At 47.3% G+C, this 23,475-nt stretch overlaps 1 protein-coding gene across 2 annotated transcripts in view; it reads left to right on the top strand.

The window, feature by feature from the left end:
• ESRRB (estrogen related receptor beta) overlaps positions 1-23,475 on the top strand; it is a 39,952-nt gene that overhangs the window by 12,001 nt on the left and 4,476 nt on the right. Inside the window, exons 3-5 of one of the 2 annotated variants that reach the window (XM_075151471.1) lie at positions 13,931-14,041; positions 14,704-14,865; positions 20,891-21,160. In XM_075151471.1, the coding sequence (XP_075007572.1) occupies positions 13,931-14,041; positions 14,704-14,865; positions 20,891-21,160 (543 nt within the window). Of the gene's footprint in view, positions 1-13,930; positions 14,042-14,670; positions 14,866-20,890; positions 21,161-23,475 lie in introns of both variants that reach the window. The other variant, XM_075151472.1, reaches the window with a different exon arrangement.

Genomic DNA, 23,475 nt, shown 5'->3' with positions numbered 1-23,475 from the left:
GTTGTGTGAAAACAGTTAACTGCTTCCAGACCAGAGTTAGGCTGGAAAGCAATGTAGGTTCACTCACACATGCTGTGCCTGAACTCCTGAACCCCACGGGATACTACTCATGGCAAACTGAAATTCGACTCTAAGGCTGCTTTTGTGCTGAAGTTTATTTAGTTATTCATATAGGGATTGATTCGGCATCATTAAAGCCACTGGGGAAGGGTGGTTTGCTATTGATGTTAGTGTATCTGTGATCCTGCCCATAATATTTAGAGCTGTGGAATATACAGTATAAAGATTTATTGATAGTAATGGGATGCAAGAACACATGACAATATCAAGAGGAGCAGAGGAGACTACACTAGCAATCTGCAAATAGGACTCCTGTGTCCTGACACAGACTGGTCAAGTGATGTTGGGCAGGCATCTTTTTTTCCTCTTTCTTTTGCTCAGTTTCCCGAGCTGAGAAATAGGGGTCATACTGCTTTGCTTTGCAAAAGGATTGTGAGGACCAATTAGTTAACTTTATGTGAAGCTTGGTGGAAGCACAAAGTATTAGTATACAGAATTCAATCAATACACATCTTTAAAAGCAAAATCCAAAAAAGGAGAAAAATAGTTTTACAGTCTTTGGTCTCCACAGAGCCAGGAGTTTCTGGAAAGAACAAATCCATAATTGTTTGACTTGCTCAAAAATGCAGAATTGACAAGGGATTTTGGATTAGAAAAGGTTCATTGGTCTTTTCCATCTCTGGTCTGTCATCCTATTAGCTCATCCATCACTTTTCTCTGCCAGGACAGGAGCGTTCCCAGCTGTACATTTCTAGTAGTTTAACTGTTTTTAAAAATCCCTGATGTCTTGGTTTTCCCAGAAAGCCTATTCTGCAGTCTCCAAGCACTCATTAGGACAAGATGTGTCTTGATACTTGAGCTATGATTTTTTTCCTTTCAATAGTTCCCCTTCCTACTTTGCCTCAGTGTACCTCTCTCTTCTTCCTTGGGTTCATCCATGGCAGAAGGTTGCTAAGCCAGGTTCTTTCTCCTGCTTGACTACCAGGAGTTTGGGGAAAAATGGTCTTGTGGTTAAAGGTGAGATCTAAAAACCAGTTCTTCTCTTGACAGGTTTCTCCTTGATGTCCTTCGAACTGGGCTGGTAACTTAGTGGGGACATTTCTGGGTAAAGAAACTATCCTTCCTCTGAAGAAGAGTATGTTATTCCATTAGTACCTAACTGAGGGCTTCATGATTTCTTCTCATTAGGGGAGGAAAGATTTTCCTGGTTCTTGTTGTGATACATGATGTACATACCACCTGCTGCCCACTGGGCATGTGGCGTAAGCCTGTTCTTCAGGCAGAAGGCACCAGTATTCAAAGATGGCAAAAACAGGTAAGCATGACTTCAAGCTTCTGCCTTACACTTGAAATGCTCAGCTTGATGCTGTAGGAGAGACTTAGGCCCTCCCCTTGGGGAGTGGATATGAGGGTCACCAGGCATCTTCTCTCCTCCCTACATAGGCTGCAGCGAGGTGAACAGCTGTGAATGTAGCCCTTGAAGATCGGGGGAGACTGCCCCTAGCACAGAAGTGCAGGTTATTTAGGCAATGCCGAGTGAATGAGGATCGGGACAGGAAGAGAGCCGATGGAGCAATCAATAGGTGTCTCAGATATCCAGGCCACTTTCTTTATGAGAGCTCCGATCAATGCATTGCAACGAGGGAACTGCATTCACACCAGAGCTTTGCTGTCTCAGGTTCTCCTGGCGTGACGCTGCAGGGCAGGCGAGACTCGCTGGGGAAAGCAGTAGGCGGAAAGCTCTGCCCGCAGAGCCCAACTGGCTCAGATGTCTGAAGTATTGGCCTGTCTGGCTGCCTGTCTCTCAGTTTTCCCTTCCATCTGGAGTGCGCCCCCAGAGAGCATTAATTAGCCCCTCACTAGCACGCTCAGTTAGCAAACCACTGAATCTGGAGTCCAGGATCCCAGTGGACTCCAGTTCCATTGCCTCTGTGGAGAGGCACCGTCCCCAGAAAACCTGCTCTGCTGCTCTTGGCCTTGCTGAAGCACCAGCCTGCAGGCAGCGGGAGGTGGGGCATCTTCACAGCTTCGTCCAGTAGAAGTGCATTCCCCCTGCTCTGCAAAATCAGGGAAACCCGAGATACTGCTGTCCCCAAATGGAGAAGATGATATCTACATACACGCCTGGCCAGTGGGGATGGCCAGGGAAGGAAAGCATGCCCTGCAACTCGCAGAGGAGAGGCATTGTTCAGAGCTGTGCATCCCTGTCTTTGGCCACCCCATTGCCTCTCTTTGCTCCCAGCACCGTCTGCTTTGTGCCCACAATGACCAAAGTGTAGCTTTTTAACTCTGGGCTCTACAAAGTAGATCTAGATCTCTCTGGCTCTCTAGAATGATGGATAAAGAAATTTCAGCAGTTTGCCAGGTCTCTTTTAAAACCTCAATATACCTTGTCAGTTTTGGGGAGAATATACCCTTGCCATTCACGCTCTAGGCACCCATGGCCTTTCTGTTCTACAGCAATTTGTTTGTCTTCAAGAGGTAGATGTAATTTCAGATGACACATGGATTGTGTAAGTGGGCTCAGAGGTTTGATTTTGGACATTGACTGCTTAAACATGATCTCACGGCCTTGCTCTCCACACCTCTGCTGTCTCTCTGAAGTCACAATCCTGTGTGTCACCTTGCAGAATGGCACCGTGATGAGGACAGTGATGTCAGTCCTTCTCTGTGTGTCAGTGTGGTGGGTTGACCTTGGCTGGCCACCAGGTGCCCACCAAGTTGCTTTCTTACTCTCCCTCCTCAGCAGGACAGGGGAGAAAATACGATGAAAAAGCTTGTGGGTCAAGATAATGGCAGGGAGGTCACTCAGCAATTACTGTCACAGGCAAAACTCGACTTGGGGAAAATTAATATAATTTATTGCCAGTTAATAAGAGAGTAGGATATTGAGAAATAAAAACAAAACTAAAAACACCTTCCTCCCACTTCTGCTTCTTCCCAGGCTCGCTCATGACGTTTACCTCCTCCCTCCCCAAGCAGCGCAGGTGGATAGGGACTGGGGGTTTGTCTCTGCTGCTCTTTCCTCCTCATGCTGTTCCCCTGCTCCAGCGTGGGGTCCCTCCCATGGGATGCAGTCCTTCGTGAACTTCTCCAGTGTGAGTCCTTCCCATAGACTGCAGTTCTTCAAGAACTGCTCCAGCATGGGTCCTTTCCACAGGGTACAGTCCTTCAGGAAAAATTGCTCCAGTGTGGGTCCCCCAGGGGCAACAGTTCCTGCCAGAAAACCTGCTCCTGCATGGGTTCCTCTCCACGGGCTGCAGCGCCTACCAGGAGCCTGCTCTGGCATGTGCTCTCCACAGGCTGCAGCTTCCTTCAGGGCATGTCCACCTGCTCCAGTGTGGAGTCCTCCGTGGTCTGTAGGGTGGATATCTGCACTACTGTGGTCCTCCATGGGCTGCAGGGGGTCAACTTGCTTCACCATGGTCTTCTCCACAGGCTGCAGGAGAATCTCTGCCATGGTGCCTGCAGCACCTCCTCCTCCCCTTCTCTGAACAGCAGGGCTGTTTCTCTCTCATTTTCTCACTCCTCTCTCACAACTGCTGCGCAGTGGTTTTTACACTTTCTTGAATATGTTATCGCAGAGGCACCACCAGCATTGCTGATGGGCTCAGCTTTGGCCAGTGGTAGGTCTGTTTTGGAGCAGTCTGGAGCTGGCTCTGTCTGACATGGGGGCAGCTTCTCACAAAAGCCCCCTCTGCAGCCTCCCACTACCAAAACCTTGCCACATAAACCCAGTACAGTCAGTTCATGAAAGGGAAATGTTCTGAGATGGCGATAATAGGTGAGGTGCAATGTGACGTCAAGGTGTCTCATTACAGAACTCATCTTTGGGTGGAAATGACAGACAGGCAAGTGGAGGAGAGACAATACTGGACATACCAAACCATACCATACCAAACGGAGCAGACTGGCTGTTGTCTGGACATTTAGTCCTTTACTGTTGTGGAAGCCCTGCAGAATTTTTTCTTCAATGGATTCCCACTTGTATTGTTTCTAAAGCTGTGTTGTTCCCTATTCTGTTCCCTGTTCTGTGCTGGCACATCTGCAGAGACCCAGATGGAGCATAAGCAGTTCTGAAAAGGAAGCAAAGCTGGGTCACTAATGCTTTCATGAAGTGCATGCATGTGCAATCACGTGTCACATCAGACAGTGACAAACCAAACAGCAAAGGAAAGAACTGCCTAAAAAAAATCTCATCCAGGCATTGAGATGTCATCCATTATTCCACCAGCCATTGAGTCTTGTTTTCCTTCTTAATAGGAATAATGTGTATTATGTTGCTGGAGATTGGTTGTCTTCTGCTCCCTGCCAGTGCTGAGACTTGTCTCCTCAGAGTCCTGCTCATGACTGAGGCCTAAGTGTAACTTTCTGAGAGGCGCGAGTGGCTTCTGTCCAGTTTCTTGCAGACATCACTGGTTGGCTTCCAAGAAAGAGGGCAAAGACTGAAAGGGCACTGGGGATGTGTCCTGTGGTAGACCAGGTATACCTTATTTCGGAAAGTAGAAGATATTTCTGGAGTCCCCCAGATCCACATACATTTCTTGTGATAAAAGCAGGAGTGGGAATTCCCAGGATAGGAAACCTGCCCTGTACGAGGTGCTTTGCCTGACTCTGAACGTCTTTGAAGGCAAGTTGTCCTGTGGCCTAGCCTCCTGGCTCTGAAGAGTCACCCAGCAGCTATTTCTTGTGCTGTGAGGATGAAGTCTACAAATGCAATGAAGGAAGGTAGAGGAAGATAGTCTTGATCTGGACGCAGGAAAGGGACTGCTCTTTAACAGCAAGAGAGAGGTTAGGTAATTAACCAGGAAAGGCCTATGATTTATTTTATCTACATGACTGTTTCTTCCCGGAAGTGTATCTGCTGTGGTGTAGTAATCCCAGGTACCATTCCTTTCCCAGGCTTTGCTCCTTTGCTCCTAATGCATTTCCAAGAAATGCTAGAGAACGTGTTAAAATTCAACAGGGCACCCAAATTCTTTGTTACAAATCCCCCAAGCTCTTGGACTCCTATCAGTCTAATCTAATTTCTGATGTAATTGCTGGAATGTGTGGATACATTCCAGCAGGGTCAGGAAGTGAAATATGAATGACAAGTGAACAGAGGAGAGCCACAAAGTTCATTCAGCTCATCTTCCTCTTAATTGTTCCCCTTTCCCTCCTGTCCCTCGTGTCTTTGGGAATACCCTGCCTCCCAGGAACTTGCAACAACCTGATAACCCTTGTGCTGCCTAAGTGCCTGCATCTCTGTGAATGTTGGAGGTGGTCCTCACTTCAGAGATGGTGAACCTGTAATCTCCAGATTGCAGAATTGGCTGTCTCTTAAATCCATGCTCCTCCTGTTCAAGACCCTGGCGGATTAGGAAACCCTGTAGCCAGTGGAACTTTCCTAGTATTTACTTCCAACTCTGCTGTTTCCCTTACCAGCTGCAGCCAGTGGCTGATGTCATAAATGTTTCCCAAGGAAACAAATCTGTCACCCTGGGCAGGCCTGGCTCTGATGTTATAAATTGGGTGCAGTCAGCTAGTATCTAAACAAGGGATTCCAAGCACTGGCAATCTCAAACTACTTCCATTTAGTAACTTTGCCTTCATCCTTCACTAAAATCCAGATAAATGAATCAACAGCAGAGCTCCTTTTCAGCAACATAACCAAATGGTAGGTGTTTCATTTCTGTTTTCAGGTGAAAGAATCTCTGAATGGAGCACTGTTTCCAGCAACCTCTCCCCTCTCCCTCCTGCCCCATCCCTACTTCCAGACCATGTGTTCTCAAAAAGATATTTGATTTCAGTGGAAGCTCAGCTGACATCCCTGCAATATGCTTGGGTTCTTGCTTTGTGCTTCCTGGGAAGGATGAGGGCTCCTCCGGGGATTCTGGGTAATTGGGTTAGTGGCCAGCTCATGTCAGGAAATTAAAAGGCAGCCCCGATCAGGTTGCTGCTGCATGCGATTTAATGGCTTTGTATTTATAGAGTATTCTGCCTCCAGCCGATGCCAGAAATATCACTATTAGAGGCATCCAAATGAAAAAAGAGAATGAAAAATGGTTTTTCTTTCTCTAAAATACCCCTGTGTTTAAAAGCAGACAGGCAACCCCCTGTCCTTTGAAACAGGATCTCCAGGTGCGGTGAGTGGCATCTTGATGTCTATATCATCCACACCCAACTATTTTCCAAGGCATGAATTGAGCATTTGCGATGCAGCTGGAGCTGGGCTGGGTGATGGCGTGACACAGAGCATGTACTGTCTTTGGCAGGGTGATGGTAATTCTCCAAAGAGGAGGCTTCCAGTGGATGGGCTCTCCATCAGCACATTGGGCTGATGGCACTTGGTGTCTGTTTTCTGGCCATAAGACTGGTGCATCCAGGACCCTCCCCACACCTTCTGCCATATCCAATGGATTATGAATCTGTTTAGTTTGGTTCCTCCCATTCATTTTGAATCATTTAGCTGCCTAGGTTCTTGCCATACCCAACTAAATCTCCATTCTATCAAACATGAAGTCCAGGCTCCATTGATATACATCTGTATGGATTCAAAGAGGCATCACCTCTGCACAGGTTTATGATAATCACTTTGTGCATTCTGTCACCAACAATTGTTCTTAGTGTTCTTATAACACGTACAGAAAAGAGGAAGCTGATAAAAGCTGCAACCATCCAGGGATGTTTAGACACCAACCATTGTGCTACAAGCTTTTAGGTAGCTCTGACAACACGGTAGGTAAGATCCTCTGAGGTGAGCAAGAGTGGGGTGGGACTAAATGTATGTCCCACTGCTCTACAGTAATTTAAGGCACGTGCATCAACGTTTTCACAGCCTCTGGTGACCTATGTTCACCAGTGACTCAGCTCTGATGAGATTCTCAATCCCTTCACCTGACTCACCTTCAAAGACTGTGCCAGCCCTTGGGCTGCAGGGTATCCTGAGAGGGTCTTTACTCAGAATTGCCTGGCACAGCTGTTCTAATTTAAGAATTAAATAATAAGTGTACAATAGTTCTTAGTGTTGGAAAAGCCACTGCTGAGGTGAGGACTTTGGGAGAGACTTCAAGGCTGCAAGGCCCAAGCAGAGTTGCGTTAAGGGGCTGGCCAAAACAGCAGCACACTGTGTTGGTGGGTCTAATTTCCTCACCTCTGTGGATCTCCATCACAAGCAGGCCTCTCTCCCTGCAGTGGTGGGAGCCTCTCCATTGTGTCACATATCTAAAAATTTGGTTCTTTGTCTATGCTTATGCTCCTCTACCTGTTCCAAAAGGCTCATACGCTCTACCTAAATAGACTGAGACAGAAAACTGGGCTAGAGAAAGCGCTGTTTTGACCTTGCAGCGGTTCCCTTGGTAGTCAATGGAGAGAAGTATCTGTCATCACTCCTCCTCAGGTAAGTGTCTGGCTGGTGAGATGAATGTGGAGGTGCCTGCTTCTCTCTGTTGCCTGTCAAGGGAGCCCAGATGCGCAGAAGGGAGCTATCAAAGTCTAAAGCAAGGTGAGTTAGATCACACCCAGGGCTGCAGGTTCCTCTAGGCAGCAAACACCCCTTTGGGGATTTAGCTCTGAGCGCTATCTCTTGGAAAGTCAGCGGGGCTAGGGTTTTGTCATCTTTTAGGTCCTCTTGTGAAAAGCGTCTTTGGTCTTTTCCTGGCAGGCACGTGCCTGCATCTGTTCCTTTCACACAGTGCCCCTCAGCCTGCTGCTGTGCAGGCATTGCTGCCATGGGTGAGACAGCCAATAGACCTGCTGTCCTGCTTCAGACTGTTTAGAGGGTTGGGAAGGGAAGCAATCAAAGGAGAACATTTGCATGGACCATGAACACAGGGTGAGTGTGTGGGTGTGGGGGTTATTACAGAGATCTGAACAAGGTACTGAGGTATTCTTTATTCCCATCTGCCCTTGAAGCCCTTGTTAATTCCTGACTTTCCAGGGTGATTGAGGGGCGAGGTGAGAGGGGCTCAGCATGGGAAGGAAGCTGTACATTGGAGAGACAGCAATGGCTAGTGCTGCAGAGGCACCTCTGCAGAGCTGGCAGCCATGCAGCTGGCATTGGCGGAGGAGAAGGGTTGGTTTGCAAGCTGTGAGGGTTACGCCAGACCCTGTATGCTTTGGAGCAACCACCTGGGACATGCTGCTTGTTTTCAGTGTGTGAGGAGCAGGGACACCTTGTGTCACTGCTCCGAGGCACGTGACAGCCTCTGGTACCAGGTATCATTAGGCATCACAGGGCTAACCTGTCCCAGGGCTCTTTAGCCAGACAGACAGCAAAGGAGTTTTCCTACTCGACTAACATATCCCTGAAAACATCAAACGTGGAGCAGGCTGCAACATCCCGCTTGAACTGATCTAATCTCTCTGTAGGCCCTTGTAACACAGGAGATATAGATTTTTCAACTCCACTGCCCCCCTCCCCAGGCTAGTTCCCCACCATCCCATTGCAAGGGTCACTCCCAGGCTTGCTGACCTGCTAGTCATGGGTTTTTCTGGCCATGCTGACCTGCGACCCTCAAGTCCCTTTCCTGTGTTTCAAATGAGTTGGGTAATTGCACCAGTCATCTACCATGAGATTTTCCAGGAGCTGGCCTCTTTTTGCAGCAGTATAAGAGCCTGATGGTATAAAGGCGTCTTTTCCCTTTCCCATGGTGGAATCTCAGAGTAACAAAAGAGCCTAGTCAGGTTGCAGCCTCTCCACTTTTATTAGACAGAGATGCGTTTCCCTATAGACTATTTCTTTCCCCATCTTGGCAAGCCTAACTTTTATGGTCATCGCTGCTCTCTGTTTCCTTGATAGGCCTCCTCCAGCTCACTCATCCCATCACCGCATTCCTGTTGTCTCTCCTGAAGTTAAGAGCAAAAAGGGAGAGGGAAATTCTGCTGGAGACACTTTGGGCACAACCCTTCTCCCTTCCTTTCTTCTCTGCTCTTAGCCTACACCTTCCAGTTTCCTTGGGCCGTGCCAATCCATGTACATTAGACTGCAGCTCCTGGGGACAGGGGTGTCTCTCTTAGCTGCAGAGCACAACCCCAGCTCAGACCCTGGGAGAGCAAGCAGGCTGCATTGATGCAGGAACTGTAGCTCAAGGATTAGGTGGGCACAGGACCTGGCTGGTGTACTGGGGAAGCTCAGCAAAAGCAGCCCTGTGGGCATTGCTCCCTGGCCAGCACTTGCCCTGTATGTTCCCTTTGGTTGAGTCCTTCTTGGTCTAGACACATATTGTACCGTGCAAATCCTCTAGCTTGGCTCCTCTGTTAGCTCTTTTGGCAAGATAGATCCTTCTGTTCCTATCAATTCATGGGCATGTGATAGGACCCGATGGAAAGTGAGGTGAGGCTAGTAATTTGACGCGACAGCTGATATTGGGCCTAGACTGCATTTCCCACTGGCCAGGGCTTAGCTTCACAGAGCTTTTAAGAGTATTTTTAGTTCCCAGAAAATAAAAGAGAAACTAAACCTGACTCTGTGTGCTGTCGCCTCTGCATACTCGGCTATTTTTACTTCCGACAGACTCGGCCTGGGTCCAGCTTTTAAAAAAAGCTGGAGTTATTTTACTTCCATTAAGAAAAAAACCCCAAAGCCTGATGTTATCAAGTCAGCAAGGGGACATCTGATCCCAAAGTTGTTGGGCAGACGTCTCTCCGAGGGGCATGTCAGAGAAATGCAGGGAGCTTGAACAGATCAGCAGATCAGCTCTCCCACTGCAGAGGCTTGGTGCTGGCACAGACCTCTCTGCAAGAGCGCTTGGAACACGAGTGGCACCCACAGGACACTTAGAAAACTGACATCCCTACCCCAGGCAGGAATAGCCAAGAAGTCCTGCAGAAGTCCTGGCCCTGCCCTCCTCCCTGCTAGGTCAGAGGGGGCTCAGACAGGCTGAGGAGCTGAGCGTGCTGCCGGTGAGCTGGGACTCAGTCCCTATGGCAGACACTGGGGTCAGCTCCACACCTAGGTCAGACGGGGCAGGACTGTTATGCAGGGTCCCTCAAAACGTGACAAGATTCAACGAACAGCAGCACTTCCCTGCAACAGAGGGGAGTGGAAGGAGAGGGGATGTTTCCAGCACAAATAGCCTTCATTTGTGAAGAAGCAGCTGCCAGAAAGGTAGGTTATCAAGGGGTGGTACTTCCCAAACTTTGCCCTATACTGTTGCATCTCACATTGTATACGTAAGCCGACCCTTCTTTGCTGCTCTAGCAGCCCCTCCTTGCTGATACTGTTAAGAAGGGGGGTCCAGGAGTGCCTATGGTGTTGACAGTTCTGTAGGACAAATGCCTTCTCTCCTGGGGACTGGCCAGGTGGGATCCATGTGAGAAATGGGTGTGTGCAGGAGCTGGAAGGCAACTGCTTTCTCATGCTGCTGTCTTGCTGTCAGGCTGTGGCACCAAATCCTATGTAAGAGTCTTCAGTATAGACCAGCTGCATCTCATAAGTGGCCGCTGCATCTTGCAGTTAAAGCTCAGGTGGCTGCACGTTTGGTGTGAAATCCGCCCTTGGCATTACAGTGTATGTACCACTCAGCCTTGCTCCAGCCCTCTCTCTTCTCATCTCCCTTCTCCTTACACTCTCTCACTTCCATTCATATCTCAGTTTACATCCCCTTCCATTTCTTCTCTGCTCAGTGCTTTCCTTCATACTGCTTCCCTGAGCTCACCCACTGCACCTCCTCACTCCATTTTCATGTCCTTTAGTGTCCCTCTCAGAGCTGCACTGTAACCAGCCTGCCTATCTTAAAATCAACCACCGAGGAGATCAAAGTAGAACAGCAGGCATTAGCGAGCCACCTGAATACCACAGCTCAGTACCAGGCCCTGATATTTGGCCATGCCCTTTCCTTCCATCTAGATATGACCCATTAGGCTGTCAGATCTTTGGGGAAGGGATTTTGCCATGATGCTGATGTCTGGAGTGTCACAGCCGGGGACTCGGGGGTTGAAATGCTTTTGTTTGCTGTAGCACCTGCAGGTCACTGCACTCAGCAACTGGCGCTGGGATGCACTACGTAGGGGTCAGCCTGTTCACCGGCACCGGCTCTGAGCGATGAGGACAGGGTAGAATAGTGGCTCTGCAAATGCTGATTGAAAACATTTGCCTCAAGGAGTGTCACAGAGGATGGAGAACAAGAGGACAAACACTTGTTCAAAATTAACAAGCCAAAGTCCTTGGGCAAATAGACCTCTATCTGCTCAGTGAGGGAAGGAGGGATGGAGGGTAAATCTCTCTGCGTCTCTCTTATCTTTTTTTAATGCACTTAAGTCCTTTGTGTCCTTATCATCTGATTGAGGGTCCCTAATACTGCTGCAACCTGTGCAGCCATCCCTCTGCCAAGCACTGGAGGATGGCATGCTTCTCCTTGGGAGATTGAAACGAGCTCCTGCCCTCATTTCCTCCCTGCCCCTCCCAGTCCCCCCTCCCCGCTGCTTATCCCACTGCACGGCGAAAACATCCTGGAGGGCTGTGTTAGTTCTTCCTGGGCTGAGAATGGCGTCTCCCTGCACCAATGACATCCTGCCCACGGGTGTGAAAGAATGGACCCTGCTGTGACCCTTCTTCTGCGAGGGTTCTGGGGAGCTGTGATTCAGACCTGAAGTCCTGCAGCCTGTTCTGGATTCCTCCATAATCTTTGAACGGTGTATTCCTGACCCTTTTAATTTTCAGACCTGCTTACTTGGTTTACTGGCAGTTCCTGAAATTTGTGTCTCTCCCTCCTCTCCTGGCTTATAGGTAGGTGTCATTCATTCAGCAGAGCATGGAATAGAGGTCATCTTTCTTAGGAAACCAGGGCACATTTATAGAGGGAAAGAAATCATGGATGGAAATGAAAGTTTCCTGCTTCATCCAGAACTTTTATTAGTACTGTCTCTCAGGCATCTCCCTAGATAATCTCAGGTTTGGGATTCCCTGGCTGCCCTTTCTGAAATCACTCTCTGGAACGTCTTGGGGCTTCCAGGAAGGAGTCTTGCCCACAGGCTACCTGCTGCTGGGAATGGGGTAAAAGAAGCAATGGGCAACATTTTCAGAAACACTACCGTGTAATGGAGGAGAAAGGTGGTACTTAAGCTTAGGGATATCAGTGAATTCTCCACACCGAGCCAGAAATAGAAAATGGGGCAGGGGAAGGAAACTACTCGGTTTGATCTGAGTAGTATTCGGCTTCATGCCTTTCTCATCATCTTCCAATGTCTGCCATCCTCCCATAGTAGCCACTTGCAGCAGCAGTTCCTTTGCTCTGGAGAGCTCCAGGCCTGCTCATTCCTGCTTCTCCTGCTCAATGGGAGCAGCAGGACTCTTAAAAGGAAGCAGCTATATAGCATTAATATCATCATGCCTATGAGCCTCTCTCCCCACACACCATAGCTTACAGGTAATGCCATCTAGACCTCCATGTGGGTGTGCTACTGCCAGAGAGATTTTGCTGTCAGACTGTATAACTGAGTGCTGTTGGCCTGGTTGGCTGGATATTCTTGCTGTTGTAGGGCTGTTGGTACTGTCTGTCAGTCAAGCTGGTTTGGGTACTCCAGCCATGAAGAGTATCAGGATCTAGATATTGTGGCAAGTAACGGTTTCATGTGGTGCAAGTGGGGCTGGTGTGAGCATTACAGTAAAAGCTTTCTCTTTTCCATGACATAGTAAGCAAATGTGGCATTGAAACGCGCAGTGTAAGTGACAGACACGTGCCTCTTTCTAGGGTAGAATATTTGTCAGCAGACTGCAGTTTTTTTCAAGTGTACAAGTTGTTCAAAAAGCAGCCCTTCAAAACTGATTTGGAGTGTTTGCTTTTAGTTGTTTGTGTTTATGCAGTGGATTGATTGCAAAATATTAATGACTCAATGTGATTAGTAAGTGTATCACATAATTGATTCCTGTGATCAGACTAGATAAACTCATGTGTGTTTCTAAGGAAGTACTTGTATAGTGTAAATTCAAATTTTTATTCTATTTGAATGCTCCTACATCTACCTTGAAAGATTTTTTTGTTTTGCAATAGCTGTTTCTGCCAGCAAGACTGAATTACCCCAATTTCACAAGAACTGATTACCAGAGACCATATGGCTGGCCAGTAATAACTGACAATTGGACAAATATCTATGGTTTTTTCACGATTTGTTTTTAACATTGTATTTTGTACTGATACAGCAGTTCAGCTGCTGTTCCTAGTCTATTGATGCTGCTATGGTTTTTTGCATGGTGACGGTCACTGGTGTTTCCCAGTCACTGTGAACTGTTTTTAATGTGCTATTTGCAGTTTGATTCACTGTATTTTGAAAGAGCTGCAACAAATTCTTCAGTGTCTCCCTACTTCAGCTTTATCATTGCTTTATTGTAGTAGAGGTTGTTTCTATTTGTTTGGGTTCTACTTTTATTACAGTTGCCTTACTTGATCAAGGCTGAAACATCTTTGTTGAACTCATAGTTCATAATCTATTTGCTATAGGTCACTTTTGTCAAATATAAACAGTGAGAGGTCACAGAACATTTAACTTCTCATTTTTAAGAACAATCGAAAAGCTTATTTTTATAACTGCAGGTTTGATTGACATTTAAAGTCTTTCTTTTTAAAAGCAAGATCATCTAGAGGGCATTGAGGTCTGAAGCTTTTCATTTGCCCATCAGATTGATGGTGATTCAAGAGTTTGAATGGGTTAATTTCTGTCTTCATTAATATTTTGAATAAAAGTAAAGCTCACAGCAGCATGGTTAGAGCTGGAGGCAGTCTAGCTGGTATTATTGGGATTGCTGGGTTCAGCTGAGATCTCAAGTGTTTGGGAGAGGGAAGCTCCCTGGAGTGGGGGGAACGTCTTACTTAGCAAATTTTAGCATTTGCATGTCAAGGTTCCCTGTAGCACTAAGGAATCATGAGGATTTATCTTGTTTTACCTGCAGGTGTTCGTCTGGATCGAGTCCGTGGAGGCCGTCAGAAATACAAGAGGAGACTGGATTCTGAGAGTAGCACTTACCTGAGCCTACAGATCCCTCCCCCAGCTAAAAAGCCACGTACGTATTGGTCTTGAATTGTGGTCCTCTGAGCAACCACTGTGTTTCTTTTTATTGGTCTCCCAAAACGTACAGTGGAGCAGTTGTCACTTCTGATTCCCATTTCAGTCACCAGCAATAGGATTTTTCTTTTTTGATCACAGTGCAGAGGTAGATTAGGTACGCCTAAGGTACAGCTCAGGTGCTGTATTCATCGTACCTAAGGTTAAATACCAGACCTTTCCTAGGAGATTATGTAAAACAATTCAGTGATATTCTGATCTTTTCCTGTATCCAAGCTATGTTAACAAAACGGGTCCCATGCTGATTTCCCTCTTCCATACTATCCCATAGTTCGCTAAACTTTTCTACATCCCACCAACTGATTATTCATGCCTCCTCCTCCCCTTGTTGGAGCTACCTGAGACAATGGCTGACAACCTTACAGTAGCTTCCTGCTTTTGTCACCCCTGCACAGAGCTGGTTTGGCATAGGCAGATCGCTACAGCTTATGTAGCTGCAGTGTAGTCTCCTCCTGTTGTGACCAAAACCATTTCTGATGTGCTATGGCCTCTATAGCCATGTCTTATCCCAGGAAGGTCCTTCTAGAAAGGGCTGTTATGACTCTTTACTGTTATATGTCATCAGAGATACAACAACAACTTCTCCTTTGAAATGTGCAGTGACTAAGATCGTCTCCCACTTGCTGGTGGCTGAGCCAGAGAAGATTTATGCCATGCCTGATCCAACCATGCCAGAGAGTGACATCAAAGCCCTGACAACCCTCTGTGACCTGGCAGACAGGGAACTGGTGGTGATCATTGGCTGGGCAAAGCACATCCCAGGTAAATAGGAGGAATTACAAGGATGTAAGCATGAACAGCAAAGTGAGCTATTATTTATCACTATGCTTATCAGTTTTGTCTTCAACCAGGACTTTTACATATAGTGATGGGTGGAAATCACTGTCACAGAAAACTGCTTGTGGTGGGTTCTCATTGGTAACAAGCTCCAATATAACCTATGGTGTAGGTGCATAAATTGATGACTGTATGTGTGTGGGCCCTGGGATTATGCAGAAGGCTTCGAGATGATATGATAAAGTTCTCGGTTGTACGTGGCATTGAGTGGCACAGCAAAAGCACTCGGGAAACAGCCGTTGGGATGGTACGGTGGACTTCAGTGATTTTGCACTGCATCAACATGACCTAGGTCTGTTGTGTGTATAGATGAATAAATGTTACGGCAGTGACTGGACTTTACTGCTAATGACAAGGCAGGTAGCCACCCTGTCTGTAGTGGGCATTCTTGCCCAGACTCAGGAAAGCTTTTGTCATACTGCATTCATACAGAACAAAGCCCATTGGGATGGAGAACATACTCACTATTGTCAGTGAATCTCCGGGCTTCTATGCTGACAAATACTGAGGACACCTTATTGGCAATGTGACTAGTCTCTGAAGGCTCACTGACTATAACCAGTGAGGGTGCCTGTGCGACTGAGTGACATAGCAAGTGTCTCACACCTGCAGGTAGGATGGACCCAGGCTGAAGGAGCAGACATGGCCCCTTGAGGGGGTTCTGGGACAAAGATTTGGACTGGGAAGGGAAGATGCCCCCTCTCTCTAGTTCCCTGCATGCCCCCAAAAAAGATAGGTTGGATTTGGGTGTGGAGAAGGTTGGCCAGGGAACTTAGGGGATGTCCTTGGGGTTTATGTGGCTGCTTTCCAAAGACTGCTTCAGATGCTCACTATGAAGTTCATAGCTCTCTGCAGCTATGAACAGGTCTCTACAGTTATCTCCTGCCTTCTGTCCCCCTTCCTTGTGTCAGGAGAATATCTGAGGCTCAGCCACAGGATCACAGGATTTAACCCATATTGCATGTTGTCTGTGTCTTCCACTGCATGGGTCTGTGTTCTCTTGCTTTGCTCCTTGGCTTTACGTTCTTCCTTGTTTGGTGAGGCATCGTAGCAGAAGTGATCAGACAGTTTAGTTCTCCCATGTATTTTGCTTCTCTTTGTAGCTTCTCTTTTGGCTTTTTCGTGCCTGCTTCTCTTTTTTCAGAGGGAGTATTTCTCCTGTGACTCAAAAGTTAGTGGTTTCCTGGGCTATATGGAATACAGACTGTTATGTGGTAGGACTATAAGGTCTGGAGAAACTTTTTGAGAACAGTGTTTCTGAGTAGAGGTTAATCTCAGTGGTGCCCTTCTTACATGAGATCTGCAGTACCTGCAGGGATTACACCCGTCACTAGTGCTGGAATCCATCTGGGGCTGATTCATCACAAGTGGGGTTACAGTGGTGATTAGGAAACTCAGCCTGGATTGCTCTACTAACCCAGTACTTGGGGTGTTAACAGGAATGGTTTTAATGCAATGCAATTAGCTGCTACAGCTGCCCAGTGAGGTGCTGTTGTATGTTCTTCTAACCTTGGCCATTTCTGTTCGCACAGGGTGCCCTGCTTTAGTTCCCTAGCTTGCGGCTGAGGGATGAGTGTGGGATGCTCAGCTCCGAGTTCCTACAGAGTTTTCCAGCCTGCCATGGTGATATTATGCCAGAACAGGAGTATAGTAGAGATTACTCCTGCACTGTCAAAGGGGCTCATCCTCTCCTTTCTGACAGGCAGGACATACCTGCCATCATCTCAATTTTCTGTGTGTATTTTCCTTTCCTATCAAAGGCCCTGCAACACAGTAACAGCCATCAGCATGGCACAGTTCAGACCAGCAGCGGTATTATAACAGGACTATGCGTACAGGAGAGAGCTCAGGGATTGTTACACAAGGGAGCAGTACTGAGAAACAAACATAATAAAAGACAGTTCATAAAAATGGAACAAAATACCCTATAGTTCTGAAACAAGTATGAAACATACTGAGTTAGGCAGCAAGGGGGCAGAGCAGGGCAGGGCGAGGAGGCTGCCAGGTCTCTAGATTATCCATGCCCCATATTTCTGCCTTCCAAGGATTTTGAGCGAAATAGGACATTGCTTCCTGTGTGCATGAACTCTTGGACAGAGAGAGATGGAGAAAGGAACAAAAGTCACATATTCCTGCCTTGTGTTCACACTGGAATTGGTAAAGAACAGTGTGATGTTAAAGTTGTACCAACCCTTCAGGATCCCAGGTATCGGCACAAAATTCTACCCCCCAGTGTTAGCAAATAAAATAATCAGTTAAGCTTAAAGACACTCTCCTGTGATAACACGAAAGCATGATTTAATGGTGTTTAGCAAATGTTATTAGCTCAATAGCCTTATTAGCCATTAGCTCAAAAGCCATACTTAGGCATTGTGGAGTTGTCCCCTTCTGTATAAGGCCCCCTCCCCACTACTCGCCCTCCCCCCTGTGCTAATTGTCTTTGAACAACATCTACCTTTTCTGCGTGCCTGGATGCAGGGAGACAAGACTTCTCTCGAGGGGTGACAACGAAGGCTCTCCCAGGGTAGCTGTTGTGCTGTTCTCACTAGGAAGACGATAGTACTAGCACAGAATGAAATATGGCAAGTGGAGTGACAGCAGCTGTGTCTGGAGTGGCCTCAGATCCTATAATTACATCTCCCTTTATTACCTCTGCTAATGGCCCTCCAGGATGACAGAAATGATAATAAATTAACAGATTATGAACTCCACTTGCCACAAATTATGTGACTTTCTTTTTTTTTTTTTAATTCTGGGAGCTCCCACTGCCAAACCACTGAAATAAAAAAAAAAAAAATCACAAAAAATAGAAAACCTGAATGTCACATCAGTTATTGCAAATAAAGCAGCTTTTCTCAACCTGCACTTGGGAAGGAGGGAAACAAGCATGCAGCTCTGTGCTAGAGACAGAGGCTCCTCTTTTGGGAGCCCTGAGATGGCAGTGGAGCATTCAGCACCTTTCAGGATAAGACCTGAGAAAAGCAGCAAGAAATAGATCACTAAGGGCAGTTTCTGGATGCTGTGCCATCAAACAGCTCAGGAATGCAAAAGGGATGGACTCTAGCAATTCCTGGGAGCTGTAAAATGGCGAGGCAGTTGAATTTCACAACTAGAGGTTCTCCGGTGTTATAAACCTATAATAGCAAGCCTGTGATTTTGGCGAGGTGAAATAACCTTTCCCGATCTCAAGTTTTATAGCATGGGAGACCCCAGGTTATATGATATTCCCTTGTCTGTGCACACTGCAATGATACAGGCACAGTCCTCCAGGCCTTGCATTCTACATGTGTAAACACTGGAGGAAAAGGGTCCCGATTCTGCCAGATGTTGGCACCACAGCACTCCCTCCCTCACGCCTGTCTCCTGGAACTCGAGTTGTTGGCTACCTTGGAGTGCTTCTGGCAGGGGGCTTTTCCAGGTGGGTAGGGCAATTGCAGCTGGCTCTTCTGTTCTCCTTGGCACAGGGTAAAGTGTGGTCTCTCCTGTGCAATTCCCACCTGCCGTAACTGCCTCTGGGAAGGAGTGATTAACAGAGATGCTGGATGTACAGGCTACCGCTAGGGTTAGGTCAATTTTTCTACTTTATTCTCTAGTAGAAAAGTGTGAGCCATGTCTGTCCTGAATACTCTCACTCTACTACATGACTGTTTCTCAATCTTTAACAAACTTCGTTGGCAGACCGCAGTGAGGTGATGGCATAACCCTTTTTGTAATCCAGATGGGGAATGAAGATGCAAAAAGACCACGTGACTGACCCAAAAACTGGACTTAAGGCAGCAGAGTAAATGCTGGGCTGTTCTCCATGATCAGAGGTAGGAGAGAGGTGACCAAAGGAGAGATTCCAGGTGCTAGAGACTGTGGCAGTAGCTGTGCACAGCACCGTTACTCCTGTCTCAGGGCTAATCTCATCAGTTCCTGTGCAGCAAGCAGGAGACCTGGGGAGACAAGATCCCAAGCCTTTGAGCTGCATCAGCCTGCACTTGGACTCACTCAGGAGGGCTGCATTCAGGAGCAGCACAATACTGACTGCAGGAGGAAAGGGGCAGAAGGGTGAGGCAAAGGATGAAGCACCCCTGAAGTACTCACAGCCTGAGCACAGGGTGGGATTCACCAGGTGCAGGGCTACGTGGAGCACAGGCTGTGCTGTACAGGAATCAATCTCACAGTCATGGAGCTGGATTTGCAGCTCTTCTCCCCAGTAGCCTGGACTCCTCTTTAGCCGTTCCCTCTGGCACTCCTCCCCAATGGTTTATTGATTCTTCCCTCCCACCCACTGCTCCCCTCAGACCTTGCACACACAACACGTGACAGCTGATTGGTATCTGTTAATTAATGTGGCCTGGGGCCTCTTTTCTATTCAGTGGCCTGATAAGGGAAATTGGATGTCCAAGGGCTGCCAGGCCATTATCACCCTTTGCTTCCCCTGGCAACACAAACACAAAACATGGCGTAGTGATAAATAAATACCACTAACCCACCCTTCTGCCTTCCCTTCCCCAGCTGAGATAGTGCAGATAGAAAAAGAGAACCCACAGTCAGTCAATATAGCAATCATCAGCTCTTTTGTTAATTGCCAACTTGATAACAAGAGAAATCAAATGATCATCATGGTGGCTGGCTACCTAGGCCCCGATGTGGGGCCAAGAACTGTAAGCAGGGAGGGCTGTGGGGATGAAGGAGTCCTGCTGAGCCTAGCACACAGCCAGAGGGACTGGGAGGCTCGTGGACAGAGGCTAATGAGCCCACAGGCCTCTTGGTGAGCCCTGAGGCTCAATAAGCGTCTGGGGAGAAAACCGGCAGAGGAGGCTGGTGGAGCATTGTCCCCCCAGCTGAGGGGTGCCTGGGTGTCCCATTCTCTCACAGCCCTGGGAACCTTTAAACACAAGGAGCTGCCAAAAAGCAGTGTCCCTGCCTGTCAGTGGTGGGCAGGAGCTGCCTAGACGGGACCAACACACTATGCTTGGCATCCCTGTCTGTAATGGCTGTTGCACAGTGCCCATCTCCCAGGATCTTTCACGATCTGGCCTTTAAGGGTACCTGGTTCAGAGAACATAACAGACACAACTTTCCTTCCCGTGCACTTTTTTCCCCCCTGAGGGCAGACAATGCCTCTGTGTTTTGGCCTCTCCACTTTCTCAAGTGGGCTCTGGGGCTGTCGGGGGGGTCTATCTCCAGATGGTGATTGCTCTTTCTGTATTTGAGGAGAATGACTTGGTTCACTGCTGGGTGCTGGGTCTGTTGCTACTGGGTTTGGCTGTGATTTAGGTACTTGTATGGCACCATAAAGGTGTTTTTGACACTGGGTAGGGTTGTTGGCTGTGAGGTGCAGAAAGCTGATGATGTGGAGCTCAGGGAGGAATGTGATGAGGAATAGAAGAGGATTCTGTTCACAAATGTATTCACCTTTTGAATACCTTTCAGTGCTCTGTTGTGGCAGGACCTTTTCTCACGTTGGCCAAAATCAGAGATTGTGGTATGCTTGTAATTTGGGCCTGTGTCATTCCCTCCCATCCCATCAGAAGCCCTCTTTTCTGCCATCTGGAGCTCTTCTCTGCTCTTTGGTCAGCTGGGGCAGACTAAACAGGCTGCAGTACAAAACTACAGAGGAACAGTGAGCAGGACAATGTGTTACAAAACAGCTGCTGCTATAAAGAAGCAGAGATTGTTGAAAAGAGGTTATCATTAACCTTGGGTTGCCATAAATGCAGTCAGAGCACCAGGACTCCTGTTTGAGGCTGTGGGTGGGCATGGGAGCAAAGAGAAGGGTAAGGTCCTCATGTGCTGATTGCCACAGAGACAGGGTCACTTTAGTAAGCTTTTTTTTTTTTTTTGAAAGCAGCAGGCCAATGGGGAGAGTGCTTGCGGTGAACCCCAGGGAAACTAAGGACCCCAGGCTCCTAGAGGCTTTGCTGCACACTGATTTGATCCTGCTTGTCTTTTGCCCTGTCAGGGTTCTCCAACCTCTCCCTTGGGGACCAGATGAGCCTCCTGCAGAGCGCCTGGATGGAAATCCTCATCCTGGGCATTGTGTACCGCTCCCTGCCGTATGAGGACAAGCTTGTCTATGCTGAGGACTACATCATGGATGAAGAGCACTCTCGCCTGACGGGGCTGCTGGAGCTCTACCTGGCCATCCTACAACTGGTGCGCCGCTACAAGAAGCTCAAGGTGGAAAAGGAGGAGTTTGTCACGCTCAAAGCTCTGGCCCTCGCCAACTCAGGTACAGCCCTGGCCCAGCCAGCCTCACTGTCAGGGAGCCAAGGCCCACCCTGTTATCTGGCCTGGGAGGAAACCAGAGCCTACTGCCCGAGACGGTGCTCTGCCTGTGTCGTGCAACATCCTCAAAGCTCCTCTCTGTCCACAGAGCAGGACCTAAGCTGGAGGGCAGGGAGAAATGAGGCTTGCTGCAGCTAGAGCCCCAACTGTGCTCTGGCCCTGTATGGAGTGGAGCCAGGCAGGGATGGGCTGGCTGCTGGTTTCCGGCAGAAGAAGAAAGGCTGTGGAGCCCTTCTCCCCTAGCAAGCTGACTCCAGTGCTGTCAGTTCAGAAAAGGGGATGTGGGCCACGCTTGCATCCACCTCAGTAGCGTTGGTCAGTTACACCAAACAGGGAAACCCTGGTCCCAATTTCAAATCCCACAAAAAGCTGCGGGGCTGGGGCTGCCTGGTCCTGTCCTGGAGATGTTCAGTGACCACAGACACTGAATCCCCCTTTAACTGGGAGACACTGTGGATCTGGATGGTAGAGAGTAAGACATGCTGGCAAAAGCCTGATGTTGCCTGTTTGTTTCTTCTTGTGAAGAGGATGAGAAAGGCCAGGGCCCTCAGCCCAGTGCCTTGCATCTCAGGCTGGGGAGGGCTGCAGCCCTAATCCAGCAGGCTGTGGGAGACACAAGAGGTGCTGTGTGCTGCACTGATGTTGCACAAAAGCCAGACGTGTATTGGCTCACTTGTCCCTTCTGAAAGGGAAACTGCTAAAGCTACTGTGTGACGAGGGCTCCCTCTACATCCCTTGAGTCTCATTGTCTCACATCAGATCTCCTTGCCGAACTGCATCCTGCAGGTCACAGAATTCACCCTTGCAGCCCAGCAGTGAGGCCAATATCTGTGTTTGGCTAAAGTCGCCTTCCAGAAAGACACCAGTGTGAAGCTGAAGGGATTGAAATAGGGGGAATCTACATCTTTCGTGGTAGCTGACTCTAATAATTTATCATTCTCTCAGCTAAAAAAAAAAAAGGCACCATATCTTCGTCAGTTTGCTTGAGTTCAGCCTCCAGATACTGGTCTTTGTTGAGCTGTGTCCTGTGACCCCAGGTCTTTTTACAACTGACAGCTTGACACGATAAAGTTCCTGTTCCATAGTTGCATTCCCTGGCTATAGATATATTACTTCAAGTGTAAGCAAGGGGTCCAGAATGCTGTGAAGCTGCCCTATCCTCACCATTTTACACCATTCTGTTCTTCTTTGCCATCCATACTTTTTAGCAGCAGCAATTTAAAAGAAAAAAAAAAAATTACTTACAGCTCATTGATAAAACTGTTGAGTAGCATCTGGTTTTTTACTGATCCCTGTGGATTTCCACTAGAAAACTCCTCCTTCAGGGATGATTCACCACTGATAGCTACTTTGAGATCTGTCATCTAGCCAGTTACTAATCAATTGAAAGTGTGCTTTATTGATATTGCATAGTGCTAATTTTTTAATGAAAATGTCCTGTGGTGCTAAGCCAAGTGCCTTATAAAAGCCTAAGTCTATTATATCTATACAGCTAACTTTATCAACCAAACTTGTAATCTCATCAGAGAGTGAAATCAGGTTTGTTTGACGAGACCTCTATTCCAAAGTATCGTGTTGACTGGCAGTAGTTGTAATACCATCTTATAAGTCTTAATTGAACGTCACGTCCCCCTGCCCCCCCTTTATTTTGCCTTGGTTCACATCAGGCTAGCATGGAAATTATTAGATAAGACTTACGAAAATATGTGCATCATTAGAACTTTTCCAGTCATTTTGAATTTCTCAAAAATACCAAGACTTGTTAATCATTAATCTGCCCTAGATGGGCCTCAGGCAGCAATTTTAGAACTCTTAAAGCCAAGTTATCCAGCTCTGCTGATTTCTTTAAAGTTTGTCCCTAACAGATGTCTAATATCTTCTTGCATAAACAACAGACTAAGAAGTCTTCGTCATCTTCATATAATATAGGTACATAATGCTTCTTTTTTCTAAACAGGACAGAAACATTCACTGAGGACTTCTGGCTCCTCTGCACTGCTATTAATAGTTTAATCATCTCTAGGTGAACAAAGCCCCCCTACAAATGGTCATTTTTCTTCTATTTCTTAAATATTTATAAAACTTCTTTATTGTCCTTAGTCCTTCCAGTCACGGATTTTCCTCCGATGTCCTTCACTTCCCTTATCGATTTTCTACACTTCATAACTTCTGATTCATATAAATTGCTATCTAGTTCCCTTTTTCAATTTCTCATATATTGCTTTTTTAGCTCTAATTGCTGCCTTCACTTTGCCACTG

The sequence above is a fragment of the Calonectris borealis genome, chromosome 5, assembly GCF_964195595.1.
Source record: "Calonectris borealis chromosome 5, bCalBor7.hap1.2, whole genome shotgun sequence".
Taxonomy (NCBI): domain Eukaryota; kingdom Metazoa; phylum Chordata; class Aves; order Procellariiformes; family Procellariidae; genus Calonectris; species Calonectris borealis.
This window is presented reverse-complemented; position numbering and strand designations above follow the sequence as displayed.